At 33.8% G+C, this 17,433-nt stretch overlaps 1 protein-coding gene across 2 annotated transcripts in view; it reads right to left on the bottom strand.

Annotated features, from left to right (window-relative positions):
- Positions 1-1,088: 1,088 nt before the first annotated feature.
- LOC148954519 (sex-lethal homolog) overlaps positions 1,089-17,433 on the bottom strand; it is an 81,283-nt gene continuing 64,938 nt past the window's right edge. For both annotated transcript variants that reach the window (XM_089086563.1, XM_089086564.1), the window contains exon 6: positions 1,089-1,439. In XM_089086563.1, the coding sequence (XP_088942689.1) occupies positions 1,177-1,439 (263 nt within the window). In that variant the 3' untranslated portion in view covers positions 1,089-1,176. The remainder of the gene's footprint in view (positions 1,440-17,433) is intronic.

Here is a 17,433-nt window from a genome sequence, read left to right as displayed (position 1 = left end):
ATCTCAAGATACTTTAAAAGTTATAACTTAATAATTTAAGATGTTCTTGAGAAATTGCTGGTACGTCCTTATTTGTAATTTAATTACACATTTTGTTTTAGTCAACATTCCCCTAAAATTTTTCATCTTATAGTACCCTTGGCCTCAGTTGAAGTCGTAGTCGTAGCAGTATTAGCAATAGTGGTAACACGCAAATAGTGTCTTTTTGTTAGTTGAACGTCCCAATCAACCTACCTCGAAATTTTCAACTTAATACTCTAAGCCGTTCCAAAGATATTGCTTATATGCAGTTTTGGCATATTTTATCCACATAGTCTGCATTGATTCGGTTGAAACTCCCCCTAAACATTCTATGAAAGTTTTCACCTTAATAACATTAGCCTTAGTAAAAGCATAAACCGTAGTGGCAACAGTAGTAGCAGAAGCAAGTATGTACTTATTGTCTTATGGTTAGTTCAAATTCTCCCTTAACATGCACTGAAAGTTTCCAGTTAATGCTCTAAGGCGTTCCTGAGATATTGCTGATCCAACCTTTCGACAATCCACCTGTGCAGTTATTTTTTCTCAGCATGTCTAAACTCAGCTATAATTTAGAACTCGGGAATTTACGTTAAATAAAAGGGAGAATTAAGATAGAAAGACTATAAAGCAAAAAAACTAAATTTTTTTGTGTTTGAAGTCAAACTTGTCCATAAATCATTTCAAATCTCATGCGGATTCCTTCCGAAAAAAAAATCTATAATATCATAAGGTTTTTGTCTGTAAAATGAACCTAGTTGAATACCAGCTTGTTTTATTTCGCTATGAACACAAGAAACTGGTTTTCTTGTGCTTCGATTAACAATTCCAAACCTACCTTGCTGTGCCCTTTCTAAACTTCGAAAGATCATCGGTAACAAGTCTCTATGACAAATACGTATTGATGCTTTGTCTCTCTGGGGCAAACGAAACTTATAGCTCCATAGATTACCTCCTATTACAATAAGGAAATTCTTTAGAATTAAAAAGTACATTGGTAGGGCATACCCAAGTTCCAACATTTCTTAATTTCACTAGGTTTCGATTAAAATATACACAAATGATATATATAAAACAATTTTGTTTATTCCGTAATACATAAACCGAATCAAACACTGAAAAGTTTCTTAACTTATAGGTGAACAAGAAACTTGAAGATTACTCTAGACTCCAGGTACCTTCAGCCCCAGTAGCATCCCAGTTACCCATTGGGTTGTATCTCCTCTGATTTTGCATTCTATACTTCATTGGTCCACCAGCTGAAATTGGAGGTGGACGTGGCATTCCAGACATTGGGTTGGATGGTCTCGGACCCCTAAGAGCAGGCCGCGTCCCTGGAATTGGCACACGTTGTCGATGAATATTGGAAGAGTATCCTGATACATCATAACTTCCGTAGCCACCGTCATATCCATCATAACCTATTAATTCAAATATTATTTTTATCAAGAAAGAGGAAAAAGGTCTTGATATGATAATACAAACTACCAAAATGTTCCTTATTTGATATGTAAAGTAGCTAATAGTATAACAGTTTTTAACATTCCTCGAAACTGTCATCTAATTGTGTCATATCCATGCGGTTTGACACTGTTATTTTTAATGAGTATCGCATTTTGCAATGAGGCTATGGCAAAATTGATCTATGCTAGGAAATGGGGAGGTATTACACATCCGAGCTAGTCTGAAAGTTGTGGTTATCTCGTCATGTCAAAAGTAAAACATAATTTTTTAATTTATAAAAAATGTGACTTTATGGAAAGCTATTTGCCGACAACCCCTCCACGTCACTTATATGAATTACAAATTGCCAAGAGATTTGCTTTTGTTTAACCATAGTAAAGAGCCAATACTAACATAATTTGACACACCAATGATTCCTTCCACAGCTATATTCATCTGTATTCATCAGACAGTTCGTGGTAACGAACCGTATAGTAAGAGCGACTTGTCTCAATAGCAACCGAAACTTTAAAAAACAGAATTTTGATATCAATAGATACATCAAAAGAATCGGATTTTCATGATGATTTTAAAAATGTAAGTTTCAACACGTTTAGTCTACCCGTCCAAATTTACGAACCTGAGAAAATTTGCCTTATTTTCGAAAAAGGGGAAAATACCCCCTAAAAGTCATTAAATCTTAATGAAAATCACACCATTAGATTCTGCGTATCAGAGAACCGTACTGCAGAGGTTCCAAACTCGTATTTGCAAAAACGCGGAGTTTGGTATTTTTTGCCAGAAGAAAGATCACGGATGCGTGTTTATTTGTTTGTTTGTTTCTTTTCCCCAGGGGTGATCGTATAGATCCAGCGGTCCTAGAATTTCGCGAGAGGGCTCATTCGAACCGAAATTAAAAGTTCTAAAGCTTTTTTTAATAAAAAAACAAGACAAAAATTTAAAATAGAATTACTTTTTACAAAAAACTGCATTTTTGATGTCTTTTCATACTGCAGTCTTTTCAAAGATACTTTATTTTTGAAGCAACCAAACCGTTCGTGGTTACGAACTGTATAGTAAGAACAACTCGTCTCAATAGTAACCGAAACTCTAAAAACGGAATTTTGATATCAATCCATACATCAAAAGAATGGATTTTGTGCTGATTTTAAACATTAAGTTTCGTTAAGTTTAGTCTTACCCATCAAAATTTACGACCCTGAGAAAATCAAAAGAATCAAAAGAATAACCCGGCTAGAAAAAAGGGGATAAAAGTTCTAGTGCCTTTTTTAATTAAAAAAAAACTAAAAAAAAATAGAATCACTTTATACAAAAAAACTAAAATTTTGATGTCTTTTCATACTGCATCTTTTTCAAAGATTTTTGATTTTTGAAGCAAGTCCGATTTCTAGCACCGATTGTCTCCTAATAACCATATATGATGTAATGAGTGACGTGACGTAAAAAATGAAAAAATCAATTTTATTTTAGTTTTCAGTACAGAAAAGCTAAAGTTATACATTGTAAAAATATTTATGGTATCTGAGCAATAATTTTAATCTTTAAATTTAAACTAAAAAAATACCTGAAAATTTTAAACTAGTTTTATTTTTTGATAGGTACTGTTTGATAGTATTTATTTTAATAAGAAAATTATTTATTGTAATGGTAGATAAAAGAGAGCGCACGAGGCCCCAAAAAGCATTTGCTATCCTTGCACCAAATACCTGATAGTATTTTTGTGTGAAATTTAAATTTCAAAAATTCAAACTCTGAACTAAAATAAACTCTGAAATAAAAAGCATACTAGAAGGTCCTACCCTTCCTGCATACCTCCCCAGATATCTCTCGTGCCCACTACCTGGGTAGGTACCCTTATGTGGGTCGCTGGGACTTCCTTATAGCTGAGGTTACAGAGTCATGCCACTGACCCCCGTCCCAAAATAAATAATTGGATAAACTAGGATTCGAAACTTCGCCCTTCGGACTATCGATTTCAAATTCAGCGCACCAACCACTTGGCAGAGACGACTCATTTAGAGACAAGTCCTAAGCTACTTAAGATGAAAAATGATTCCTAACTGCTAAAGATAAAGGAAAATGCTAAGACAATGCTAAAATTTTATTTTAAATTTTATTTTAAAGTCCGAGTTGCAGCGGTAGCTATCAACATAGTAAGAGACGATCACGTTCAATGTTAAAAAATGTAATAACCCATAACTCCTAAAAAAATATAATTATTCAAGTCCTTAAAAATTATGGACTTAGTTAGCTGCCTGATTCATTGAGGATCGTCTCTTACTGTTCCAAAGAAGAAAAAACAGGCTTTTTCCTGTTTGTATCCGGGTTGCAGCGGTAGCTAGCAACCTAGTAAGAGACAATCATGTCCAATGCTAAGAAATATAATAGCTCATAACTCCTAAAAATAGAGTCAGATCTAAACAAAAAGTACACCATTAGAACCCCCTTGTCCAAAATCTCTATATAGGAAACTTACCGTCTCTTGGCTTGAACAACAAGAGAATATATTGGGTTAAAAATCAAGAAAACTGGCAGCTACTACGAGATTCTGCATAAACGGCATCTTTTTCTTTTCGTTTTCTTTCCTCCTCAGCTAGCTGGTCACTGGAGAACCATAGAGCTGCATAATGGCTCATTTTGAAGGAAACTACTACATCCAGTGTTTTTATTCTAATTTTTAGATTAAGAAACGAACCCCTGTCGATAGTGACTGAAACAATACCTTAAATTATAAACGGGTGATCATAGAACTATATAAAGTACCGGCATAGGTCATCCGGGTTGCAGTGGTTACTATCCGGGTTGCAGCGGTAGCTAGCAACCTAGTGGGAGACGATCACTTCCAATGTTAAGAACCATAAAAACCCATAACTCCTAAAAAAAGTCAGATCAAAACAAAAAGTACACCATTAGAACCGTCTTGTCCGAAACCCCTGTATGGGAAGCTTTATGTTATTTGGCTTGAACAGCAAGGGAAATATATTGGCTTGAAAATCAAGAAAAGTGGCAGCCACTACAGCGTTGTGCCTAAACGGCATATTTTTTTCTTTCTTCTTTCTTTTCCACATATAGTTTGGCACTAGAACATCGCAGAGAGTTGTTCAATGGCTCATTTCAAAGTAGATTAATTGAGTTAAAAATCTTTTGTAACTAAAACAAATTATTTTTAAGAGAATCATTTTTTCCACTATAAACTGCATTTTTGATGTCTTTTGATACTGCAGTCTTTTCAACGATATTTGATTTTTGTACATAAATCATAATCGTATACCAGCGGTAAGATTTGAACCCACGCCTCCGAAGAGACTGGTGGCTAACACCATCCGGGTTGCAGCGGTAGCTAGCAACCTAGTAAGAGACGATCACTTCCAATGTTAAGAAATATAAAAATCCATAACTCCTAAAAAAAAGGTAAGATCAAAACAGAAAGTACACCATTAGAACCGCCTTGTCCGAAACCCCTGTATAGGAAACTTTCTGTCATTTGGCTTGAACAGCAAGGGAAATATATTGGGTTGAAAATCAAGAAAAGTGGCAGCTACTACAATATTCTGCCTAACCGGCATATTTTTCTTCTTCTTTCTTTTCCACAGATAGCTTGGCACTTGAACATCGTAGAGTTGTTCAATGGCTCATTTTATGTTGTTCACTGGAACATTGTAGAGAGTTGTTCAATGGCTCATTTTATTATAATAAAGAACAAACTTCTGACCAAATTACACTAAGAGATCGATCTGTAGCCCGTGGTAACTAAAGCTCCGGGTTACACCGTATTATAATTGAAAAAAAACTAACTTATACTAAATGGATTACAGAAAGGATATAAAGTTTCATCGGTAATAGCTAAAACCTACTCCCGATTTTAGCGGTATCCGGGTTGCAGCGGTAGCTAGCAACCTAGTAAGAGACGATCACGTCCAATGTTAAGAAATACATTAACCCATAGCTCCTAAAAATAGAATCAGATCAAAATAAAAAGTACACGATTAGAACTGCCTTGTCTGAAATCCCTAAATATGATATTTTCTGTCCCTTGGCTTGAACAGCAATGAAAATATATTTGTTTGAAAATCAAGAAAAGTGGCAGATACTACAGCATTCCGCCTAAACGGCATCTTTTTTTCCTTATTTTCTTCCATAGATAGCTTGGCACTGGAACATCGTAGACAGTTGTTCAATGGCTCATTTTAAAGAAAATTAATAGGGTTAAAACCTTTTGAAATTAAACAAAATAATTTTTAAAATAGAATAAATTTTTCTATGAAAAACTGCATATTTCATGTTAAAGATTGACCAATGACGTCATAATCATAGGTTGTAGCCAGGTTTACAATACGGTATACAAAGGACCGATACAGTTCATTATAAATTATCCGGGTGGCTAGCAACCTATTAAGAGACGATTACGTCCAATGTTAAGAAAGACAATAACCCATAACTCCTAAAAATAGAATCAGATCAGAATAAAAAGTACACGATTAGAACTGCCTTGTCTGAAACCCCAATATAGGAAACTTTCTGTCCCTTGGCTTGAACAACAAGGGAAATATATTTGCTTGAAAATCCAGAAAAGTGGTAGCTACTACAGCATTCTGCCTAAACGGCCTCCTTTTTTTCTTTATTTTCTTCCACAGATAGCTTGGCACTGGAACATCGTAGAGAGTTGTTCAATGGCTCATTTTAAAGGAAATTAATGGGGCTAGAAACCTTTTGTAGTTAAAACAAATAATTTTTAAAATATAATTAATTTTTCTATAAAAAACTGCATATTTCATGTTAAAGATTGATCAATGACGTCATAATCATAGGTTGTAGCCAGGTTTGCATTAAAGTACATAAATGACCGATACAGTTCACTATAAATTATCTGGGAAGCTATCAACCTAGTAAGAGAAGATCACGTCCAATGTTCTGAAATACAATAACCCATAACTCCTAAAAATAGAATCAGATCAGAATAAAAAGTACAGGATTAGAACTGCCTTGTCTGAAACCCAAATATAGGAGACTTTCTGTCCCTTGGCTTGAACAACAAGGGAAAATCCAGGAAATATTGGCTTGAAAATCCAGAAAACTGGTAGCTACTACAGCATTCTGCCTAAACGGCCTCTTTTTTTTTATTTTCTTCCACAGACAGCTTGGCACTGGAACATCGCAAAGAGTTATTCAATGGCTCATTTAAAGGAAATTATTGGGGTTAAAAACCTTTTGTAATTAAAACAAATAATTTTTAAAATATAATCAATTTTTCTATAAAAAACTGCATATTTCATGTTAAAGATTGACCAATGACGTCGTAACCATAGGTTTTAGCCAGGTCGTCTGTTACTATTCCAATTAAGAAAAAGTAATTTCATTCAGTACAAGATTGTTACATAAAGGATCGATGCTGTAAATGAGAATTTTGTCAGTATTATTTGTATCATGGTTTTGTTGATAGCTGAATTACAAACTAAAGGAAATCGACCCAGGGTGGCCTTGAACCACCAGTCTTTCAATTATCGCCAGATCGTGCTAGCCACTTATATCACGACGTCATTAATTAAGTTGTAAAATTAACAATATGATACATAAAGGATTGATACAGTTAATTATAAATGGGGACTATATAAGTTTCATCGGATATAGCTGAAACTTAATAAAGAACAAACCACAGTACATAGTCACTAAAAGATAATAAATACAAGCATCGTCTCTTGCTAATCCAACCAAGAAAAAAACAGAAGGTTTTTCCTGTTTGTATTCCGGGTTGCAGCGGTATTTAATAAAGAACCATTCTCAAAGAAAAATAAAAAGGATAAATTATCAAACAGCTCGTGGCATAAAACTGTATAGTAAGAGCGACTCGTCTATATAGTAACCAAAACTCTAAAATACAGAATTTTAATATCAATAGATACATCAAAAGAATCGGATTTTTATTACAATAAAGAACAAACTTCCAGCCCATAGAAACTAAAACAAGGTTATAATTTCATGTTAAAGATTAGTCAATGATGTCATAATCGTAGGTTGTAGCCAGGTCGTCTCTTACTATTCCAATTAATTCCTGTTTGTAATACAGTAAGGATTTCGGTAATTTATCTGTATAGGTGGGAAAAAGAGCAATTTCATTTTATTATCATTTATATTTAAAGTCAATACATAGAAAATTCCCTTTGACGGGAAATCGAACCCCGGTAACTCGCATGACAAGCGGGTATGCTTAAATATTAAAGAACGATTTCTTGCTCTTAGTAAATGAAAAAATTTTCTAGTGACGGTAGTGAAGAACGAACTATAGCCCATACTAATTAATTTAATTTTGAAAAGAAGGAATTATTACAAAAAGGACCGATATAGTTCATCATAAAAGGTGTTTTTCAATACGGTTTAACAAAAAATTTATTTGTTAACTGAAACAGTCTTAAAAAGACATTGCTTATACTTATAAGAAAAGAAATTCGGTAATCATGTTTTGCATATTTGACATGTTTTTGAGTTTTGATTACTTCAGACAATTTAGCAATGACCTTTGCTTTAGCTGCCCGCATTGGTGTTGTCGAAATTGGAGGTGGGGGGACTGTTTGCCCTGCAATCCCTTTTGATTCTTAAAAAGGAAACTAAAACTTTTTATTTTTAATCGAGTGAGCTCTTTTCAGTTTCAACAACAACTTCTGTACATAGTGCTTTGGTCATAAAAAAAAACAATACATTGTGCCCAAATCACCTTGTACTTAGGCAGTGCATTGCGCTGCCCATGATCGGTTCAACTGTAGTGTGTTTTTCATCAGAATAATAAGTCATCTAGAGCAACTGTGGCTAAATTTGAAAACGAAGATTTCTTTTCCACATTTTTATTTAGGGATTTGGACGAATATGGATGCTAATATCGAAGAAGAAATGATTAATTAAAAATATCAGGTATGATGAATTTTAGCATTTATTAGTAATTTTAACAATTTATTTTATGTGCAAACATAAAATTTTGATTTGAATAACCAAGTATGTATGTTTTGTAATGTATTACAAAAAATTACGTATTTTTAGATCTAAACAGCTAAGCATTTATTTGTCGCATTGTGCCTCCAGGCAGAAGTTTTGCTGTTTCTATCTATTGTTGCGCACTTTTTGTAATCATTTCTGACATTCTCTGACAAAAATAGTGATAAAATTCTAGTTTGGCTACTTTTTGCTATCTTGGAAAGGGGTTAGATTAGGAAAATGAAACTTTCACGCATGGGTCTACAAACTACAGAAGGCCTATGTCCTGGGAAGGCATTTTGAAGTAGGGTGCAAGAATGTACCAGGATATATTATATTAAAGCATAGAATATATTAAATATGTAATCTAACCTATGTACCTTCCCCCCCCCTAAACCCCCAAAAATAATCATTTAAATATTGTAAACTCCATGAGAAAAACAACACTTTGCAATCAATGTAGTTCTTGCAAATAGCCATTTGACAGATTTTGTTGGGTGACTGTAGCATTTCCCGTTTGACATTCCACATACAATATATAGCAGTGCCCGCATAATGCATAAGTACCTAATAATCTTAAGGGAACATACTGGAACATCATTAAAGTAATTTACTGGAATTTAGTTATGAAAGGACAAATATTGCTGCGTCAAACGGTCAGTTTATGGCTATTGATATGCTACAGAAATGATTTGTATTCTCAGCTGGACAAATTGAGATAGTATTTATGTTCAGTTTTGAAATAATTTCTGAGACCAAACTGACTAAGATTAGAAAAAGTTTTGTAAAGAAGAAAAAACAAGGATATTTCTAGCCTGTGAAAATATGTCAATGAAAATATTTTGGCCAAGACCTCTGCTCAAGCGTCCAAAGTTGTTGTTTTTTTGCCAAAATATTGACGTTTCATATTCAATGGCTGGAAATATCCTTGTTTATTCTCCTTTACAAGATTTTTTTCTCATCTTGACAGGTGATAAGAAATTTCAAATTGGGTCAAAACAGGTAACTTTTTTTTATTTTGTTGAATTTGTAGGTGAAATTGCTTCAGTTTAAGAAAATTGCAGTTTTGTACCTGAAGTTTCTGAAAATTTTAGTTTCTGGTAAAACTTCAAACTTCTAATCAAACAATTAGATTTGCAGATACTTTTACATAAGGCATCGATACTTCAATTGGCAATTTTGTAAGTATCAACGGTATCATGGTTTTATCAATAGCTGAATTACAAACAAAAACATATCGACCCTGGGTGGCCTTGAACAACCAACCTTTCAGTTTACGGTTGATCGTGCTAGCCACTTGCAGTACGACGTAGTTAATTAAAGTTATAAAATCAACAAAATGATCAAACAGTTCGTGGTAACGAACTGTATATTAAGAGCGACTCGTCAAAATAGTAACCGAAACTCTAAAAAACAGAATATTGATACCATTAGACACATCAGAAGAATCGAATTTTTATGCTGATTTTAAATATATAAGTTTCATCAAGTTTAGTTTTACCCATCAAAAGTTACAAGCCTGAGAAAATTTTCCTTATTTCCAAAAAAAGGGGTAGACACCCCCTAAAAGTCATAGAATCTTAATTAAAAGCACACCATCAAATTCAGCGTATCAGAGAATCTTACTGTAGAGGTTTCACGCTCTTATCAGCAAAAATGTGGAACTTGGTATTTTTGCCAGAAGAAAGATCACGGATGCGGGTTTATTTGCTGTTTTTCCCCAGGGGTGATCGCATCGACCCCTTGGTCCTAGAAGTTCACGAAAGGGCTCATTCAATCGGAAATTAAAAGTTATAGTCCATTTTATAATTAAAACAAACAATTTCAAAAATTGAATCACTTTATACAAAAAAGCTGCATTTTTGATGTCTTTCATCTACTAAATGTTTGATAACCATAGATGACGTATTAAGTGACGTGACGTATTATCTAACACCGATTGTGTACTAGTAACCATATCACGTAATGAGTGACGTGACAAAAAAAAATATTTTAGTTTTCAGTGCAGAATCGCTAAAGTTATAAACTGCAAAAATATTTATGGTATCTGAGCAATAATTTTAATCTCTTAATTTAAACTAGAAAAAGAGATGACAATTTTAAAATTAGAATTATTTTTTACTAGGTTTTTGGTACTTGATACGAGACTTAAACACGAACTGTTTGATAATATTTAATTCCATAAGAAAATTATTTATTGTAATGGTTTCACAAGAAAGAAAAAAGAAACTTAAGGAGAAGGAAAGATATGAAAGTTGAGCTAAACAGAATGCTGACAAAAAGAAAGAACACTATGAGAAAAACAAGGACGTTCTCAAATGATTGCCAAAAATAGATATGATGAGAAAGCGTCAGCTCTAAACAAACGTAGAGCTTCAAAACGATATAAAACTGATGAGGAGTTTCGTCAGAATTGCATCAATTTATCAGCAGAACATGGGAAGGACAAATATAGATATGAAGCCGCCTATCGCCTTAATATTATCAATTCTGCATCAATCTAGAGAAACTTCAAATCGAGCTTTTTAATTATCATTTATTTTTTAAATCACCCCCGGGTGAATTCAAACCACCTATCTTTCGGTTAATAGCCGATTGCGTTTACCAATTACGCCACGAGGACAATCATTAAAAATAATAAATGAAGAATATGATATTTTTCAATGGGAAATAAAGTTTGGACTAGACCAAAATAAAGAGATCCAAGAAAAATAAAGAAATCCTTTACTTTGTGCAAAAGCAATTATTCAAGCAAAAGCTATTGGGAAAAGCCTGTGACTTTTCTTTTTCCGAGTTGTACATTAAGGAACGAACTTTAGTCGATAGTAACTGAAGTATTATAAACAATCATTATATAGATGATAAATTTTACTTACGAAACCATCATAGGTATAAATTTCCCACACCGGCAATCGAGTTTTCAAGCTCCTATCTGCAAAACTGGAATTTTGTATCTTTTGCCAGAAGAAAGATCACGGATGCGTGTTTATTTTTTTTTACCAGGGGTGATTATATCGACCCAGATGTCCTAGAATGTCGCAAGAGGGCTCATTCGAACTAAATTAAAAGTTCTAGTGTCTTTTTAATCAAAAACCAAAAAATCAAAAATAGAATCACTTGTTACAAAAAACTGCATTCCTGATCTGTTTTCATACTTTTGGTTTTCTTTTTTAATTATTAATCAAGTACAACATTAATCAATGACGTCATAATCGTAGGTTGTAGCCATGTCATTTCTTACTATTCCAATTAAGAAAAAGCCAAAGGCTTTTTCCTGTTTGTCAAACAGTTCGTGGCAACAAACTGCAACGTTCGTTCTGATCATTAGAAGAACAAACCATTGTTTAGCATAAAACCATTGTGAGCATAATGAAACACTTCTGAAAGATATCAAGCAAGAAGCTCAAGTCGAGAAGCACATCTTTGTTCTTTACCAATGACAGAAAAGAAAATCTTGAGTACGTAAAAAGTGACTAAAAAAAAGAAAGCAAAAAACAGGCGAAAGATGACAGTGAAATCACATTAAGTGAAGCCAAAAATAAAGAACATGTAAGGTTAATAAAGACCGAGACAAATAATTTAAATGGTAGTGACAATATATTGAATAGGTCCGAATTACCTAATTAACCAATCGAATACAAAGGAGATTTTTTGGAAAAATCTTTAGAAGAAATTTGTACGAAATTCAACCTGCCCTCAGATGAGCATCTAATACATTTGGTAGAGGATCCGGTTTGCAGCGGTAGCTAGCAACCTAGTAAGAGACGATCACGTCCAATGTAAAGAAATATAATAACCCATAACTCATAAAAATACAGTCAGATCAAAATAAAAAGTCCACCATTAGAACCACCTTGTCTGAAACCTCTATAAAGAAAACTTCTGTCTCTTGGCTTGAGCAGCAAAGGAAATATATTGCCTTGAAAATCAAGAAAAGTAGCAGCTACTACAGCATTCTGCCTAAACGGCATCTTTTTTTCTTTTTTTTTTCTTTTCCATGGAGTGCTTGGCACTGGAACATCGTAGAGAGTTGATCAATGGCTCATTTTAAAGGAAATTAGTTGGGTTAAAAACCCTTTTTTAATTAAAACAAATATTTGTAAAATAGAATCAATTTTTTTTATCAATGACGTCAATGTTAAAAATTGATCAATGGCGTCATAATCGTAGGTTGTAGGCAGGTCGTCTCTAACTATTCCAACTAAGAAAAAGCCATAGGCTTTTTCGTGTTTGTACTTTCACATCAAAGAAAGAACAGATGAGATCGAGAAGAGATCAGATCAGACCGATAACAGATCAGATCAGACATAACTTTTAGTAAGAATTCCAATTAATGGACCTAGGTGATTCAGGGGTCATTCTTCTCAAACAGTTCGTGGTAACAAACTGTATAGTAAGAGCGACTGGTCTCAATAGTAACCGAAACTTTAAAAACGGAATTTTAATACAAATAGATCCACCAAAAGAATTGGATTTTTATGCTGATTTTATATATATAAGTTTCATCAAGTTTAGTCTCACCCTTCAAAAGTTAAAAGCCTAAGAAAATTTGCCCTATTCTAGAAAATAGAGGGAAACATCCCCTAAAAGTTATAGATTCTTAATGAAAATCAAACCATCAGATTCAGGGTACTAGAGAACTTTACTGTAGAGGTTTCTATTTGCAAAAATGTGGAACTTGGTATTTTTTGCCAGAAGAAAGATTACGGATGCATGTGCATTTTTTATTTTGTATCCTAGAGATGATAGTATCAATCCAGTGGTCCTAGAATGTCGCGAGAGGGCTCATGCAAACGAAAATTTAAAGTTCTAGTGCCTTTTATAATCATAAAAATAAAAATAGAATCACTATTTACAAAAAAAACTGCATTTTTGATGTCTTTTCACACTGCAGTCTTTTTAAAGATATTGATTTTTGAAGCAATTACATGAGGAACAAACTGTAGTCCCTAGTAACTGAAGTAATAAAAGGAATCATTATATACATGATTTTTTAATTATATTCCTTAAGAAATCATCATAAGTAAAAATTTCCCATACCGGGAATCGAACTCGAGCCATCTTGGTGAGAGCCGGCTATCCCCATCGCTAGACCTTGTAGGATATATTAGAATTAGCTGAATGATTCTTTGAGGATCATCTCTTACTATTCAAAAAAGTATAGACTTTGTAATTACAGTAAAGAATGAACTATAGTCCATTGTAATTGTAATAAGGAACAAACTCTAGCCTATAGTGACTAAAATATTAAAATAAATAATTACATAAAAGCTCGATTTAGTTCATTAAAACTGGGGATTATGTAAGTTTCATCGGTATCATGGTTGTAGAGATATCCGGGTTGCAGCGATAGCTAGCAACCTAGTAAGAGACGATCACGTCCTATGTTAAGAAACATAATAGCCCATAACTCCTAAAAATAGTCAGATCAAAACAAAAAATACTCTATTAGAACCGCCTTGTCCCAATCCCCCAAATAGGAAACTTTCTATCCCTTGGCCTCGACAGTAAGGGAAATATATTCGTTTGAAAATCAAGAAAAATGGCAGCTACTACAGCATTATGCCTAAATCGCATCTTTTTTATCTATTGTTTCTTTCCCCTCAGCTAGCTAGGCACTGGAAAATCATAGAGAGCAGTATAATGGATCATTTTCAAGGAAATGGCTACATCTAGGGCCTTTTGAAATTAAAAATAAAATAGTTTTTAAAATAGAAACAATTTCGACAAAAAATCTGTATTTTCGTGTACAAGCTTGATGAATGACGTCATAATCATATAGGTTATAGCCATATTTGACGTTATAAGTGAATGCAACATTTATACACGCTAATCTGTCGACAAGATAATAATTATCATATAAATTTAAATAAAATAATTTTATGTCATCTCAGTTCAAAGTTATAATTTTACCTTGGAACCAAACCTTTTTTTTTGCTTAACCCGTAAAGTACGTCTATCTCTATATTGTTGTCCTATATTTTCTAAGAAAAAAATTCATTTTTTTTATTTTAGCTTTCAGTTCAGAATTGCTAAAAAAAAAGAATTGCATAATTGCATAAGCTGCAAAAATATTCATGGTGTCAAACCAATACTGATAATTTTTTAATTGAAACTAGAAAAATAGCTCAAAATTTTAAAATTAATTATGTTTTTTTGTCTCCTGAACCAAATCAAACAGTTCGTGGTAACGAACTGTTATACTAAGAGCGACTCGTTTCAATAGTAACCGCAACTTTAAAAGACGGAATTTTGATACCAATAGACACAAAAAAAGGATCAGATTTTTATACTGATTTTAAATTTATAAGTTTTGTCAAGTTCAGTTTTACCCCTCAAAAGTTAAAAGCCTTACAAAACTTGCCTTATTTTCGAAAAAAGGAGCAAACACCCCCTGAAAGTCATAGAATCTTAACAAAAATCACACCATCAGAATTGGCGTATCAGAGAACTTTGCTGTAGAGGTTTCAAGCTCCTATCTGCAAAAATGTGGAATTCAGTATTTTCTGCCAGAAGAAAGATTACGGGTGCGTGTTTGTTTAATTTTTTTCTCCAGGGGTGATCATATCAATCCAGTGGTCCTAGAATGTCGCGAGATGGCTCATTTGAACGAAATTTAAAAGTTCTAGTACCTTTTTTTATTACTCCAAAGCAATCAGACATTGAAAAAAAAATTACAGCGTGTAAGAACTAACGAAATTCACCAGAATCCACCTTATAATACTGACAGCGTTTACTGTGATTTTAACGTTACTAATGATTTTAAGAGTGAGCCAATTGAAGAGTAAGCCCAAGCCAGCGAATGAAGATAAGATCATTGATGCTACAGCGTCGAAGGACTTTGACCAAATTTAAAACTTCGGACTTTGGACTTTCAGCCGAATTTCTGACTTTGATAGACAGCGAATTCGGCTGAGTTTCTTATGCGGCACTTTTGAAGCAGAATATGATGATGACAATGCAAAAAGAAGGAAGGAAAGAAAAAGGGCTGAGAATTGTGCTAACAAAATAAAAAAGTTACTGGGATCAATGAGATTCACCGGATCTGAACTTGCACTGAACTCTGAACTGAAGAAAGAGTTTCTAAACCAAACCCAAACATATAACAATAATTATATTGCCTTCTATACAGACTGTTCTTTTATCCCTCAGAATGCAGCTACCGGTTTTGCGGTTGTAATACCTCACCGGGAGGAAGTCTTCAGTGTTAAAATTGACGATAAAGTAGCTTTCAAGCGGAATGTGAAGGCCTATTAACAGCCTTTAAGTATAAAGAAGCACATTTATTTCCTTGCGATACGTGGGATTGAACCTGCCAACCTTCGATCAGGATTTAGAGCAGATTTAATCATAACCCTTCCCATGGAAAATTCCCCCGTGGAAAAACTGCCAGCGGAAAATTTACCCCCCCCCCCTCACCGGAAAATGTATGCATACATCCCAATAACAAATACTATGCGGAAACAATGGGCAAATTTGTAATTTATAGACCTTTCCTCTTGGGCTGAAGGGGGCAATGTTATACATTAAGGCCTAGATATTGAGCTTTTCAACTATATTGAACAAAATGGCTATCTTAAAATTTTTATCGGACGATTTTGGGGAAAAAATAGGCAGGGGAGGGGGCCTAGTTGTCCTCCGATTTTTTGGTCACTTAAAATGGGCACTAGAATTTTTAGTTTCCGTCCGAATGAGCTCTCTCCCATATTCCAGGACCACTGGGTCGATACGAACACCCATGAAAAAAAAAAAAAATAATAATAATAAACACATCCGTGATCTTTCTTCTGGCAAAAAACATAAAATTCCACATTTTTGCACATAGAAGCTTGAAACATCTGAAATAGGGTTCTCTGATACGCTGAATCTGACAAAGTGGTTTTCATTAGGATCACTTATCTTTTAGAGGGTGTTTCCCCCTTTTTTTGAAATTTCGGAAAATTTCCCCAGGCTCGTAGCTGTTGATAGGTAATACCCAACTTAAAGAAATTTGAATGCTTTGAATCAGCATAAAAAGGCAATTATTGCGACATGTCTCTTTGTATCAAAATTTCGTTTTTAGAGTTCCAGTTACCATCGAGCTGAGCCACTCCTTACTTATACTTTATTAACACAAACTGTTTGATTACGTCCTTCAGATGGTCATTAATAAAATCATATCTATTCAGAAATTCTCTTTTAGCTTTAAACACAAAAGAGCAACATTATTTTGTCCTTAAAACTGCATGCCTTACCATTGTAAAAGGGAACCACTTCAAGTTCACCTTTCCCAGCCTTTACAACCACACCTTTCCCATTTTTCACCCTCAAAAGCCCAAATTTATCTACCAATCCTTGACCTTTCTTCTCAAAAATTCCTTATTTTCGTAATTGCAAGAAAGAAAATAACCTTAAAAATATATATATCTGTTGAAAGCGAATACTTTACAACAATTATAGATACAAACCAATAGAACAATTACTGCTCGTACGGAGTCCCATTCATTCGCACACTGCTTGAGTCAGCTCAGAAAATGTCTGATTACTGACTACTCTGATTACTCAACTCTTGACTACTCTGCCTGGGATAGCTAAATAGTGTCGTTTGTTTGGTAACTTAAAAAATTGGGAAGCTTTTGTTAATTCTAAGTGATTTATTATTATTATTTTTTTTTTACAACCCCCTCAGCTGGATGTACCTCCACCACAGTGGCGTTCTGCTCTCTCTTACGCCCGGGGCAAAGTCTTAATTAGCGCCCCCTTCTGCCTCCCAAAAATTTTCAGGCCAAGTTTTAACAAAATTTTCATTTATTAACAAGATCTTCATTTTTTTTTTTTTTTACAAAATTTGAATACAAATACGGCAAAAAAAAATAAAATTAGTAAAAAAAAATTTAATAATTACGTTATTTATTTGAAATTATGCCCTCCTAAAATTTCTATGCTCTCTCTGCCCCTCCCCCCTATTACCGCCTCTGCTCGACCATGTTAGTAAGATATGTTGGTATT

The sequence above is a fragment of the Artemia sp. Qi Xiang Cuo genome, chromosome 3 (genome assembly GCF_049724085.1).
Source record: "Artemia sp. Qi Xiang Cuo chromosome 3, ASM4972408v1, whole genome shotgun sequence".
Classification (NCBI taxonomy): Eukaryota; Metazoa; Arthropoda; class Branchiopoda; order Anostraca; family Artemiidae; genus Artemia; species Artemia sp. Qi Xiang Cuo.
The sequence above is the reverse complement of the archived record's forward strand: the minus strand, read 5'-3'. Positions and strand labels throughout refer to the sequence as shown.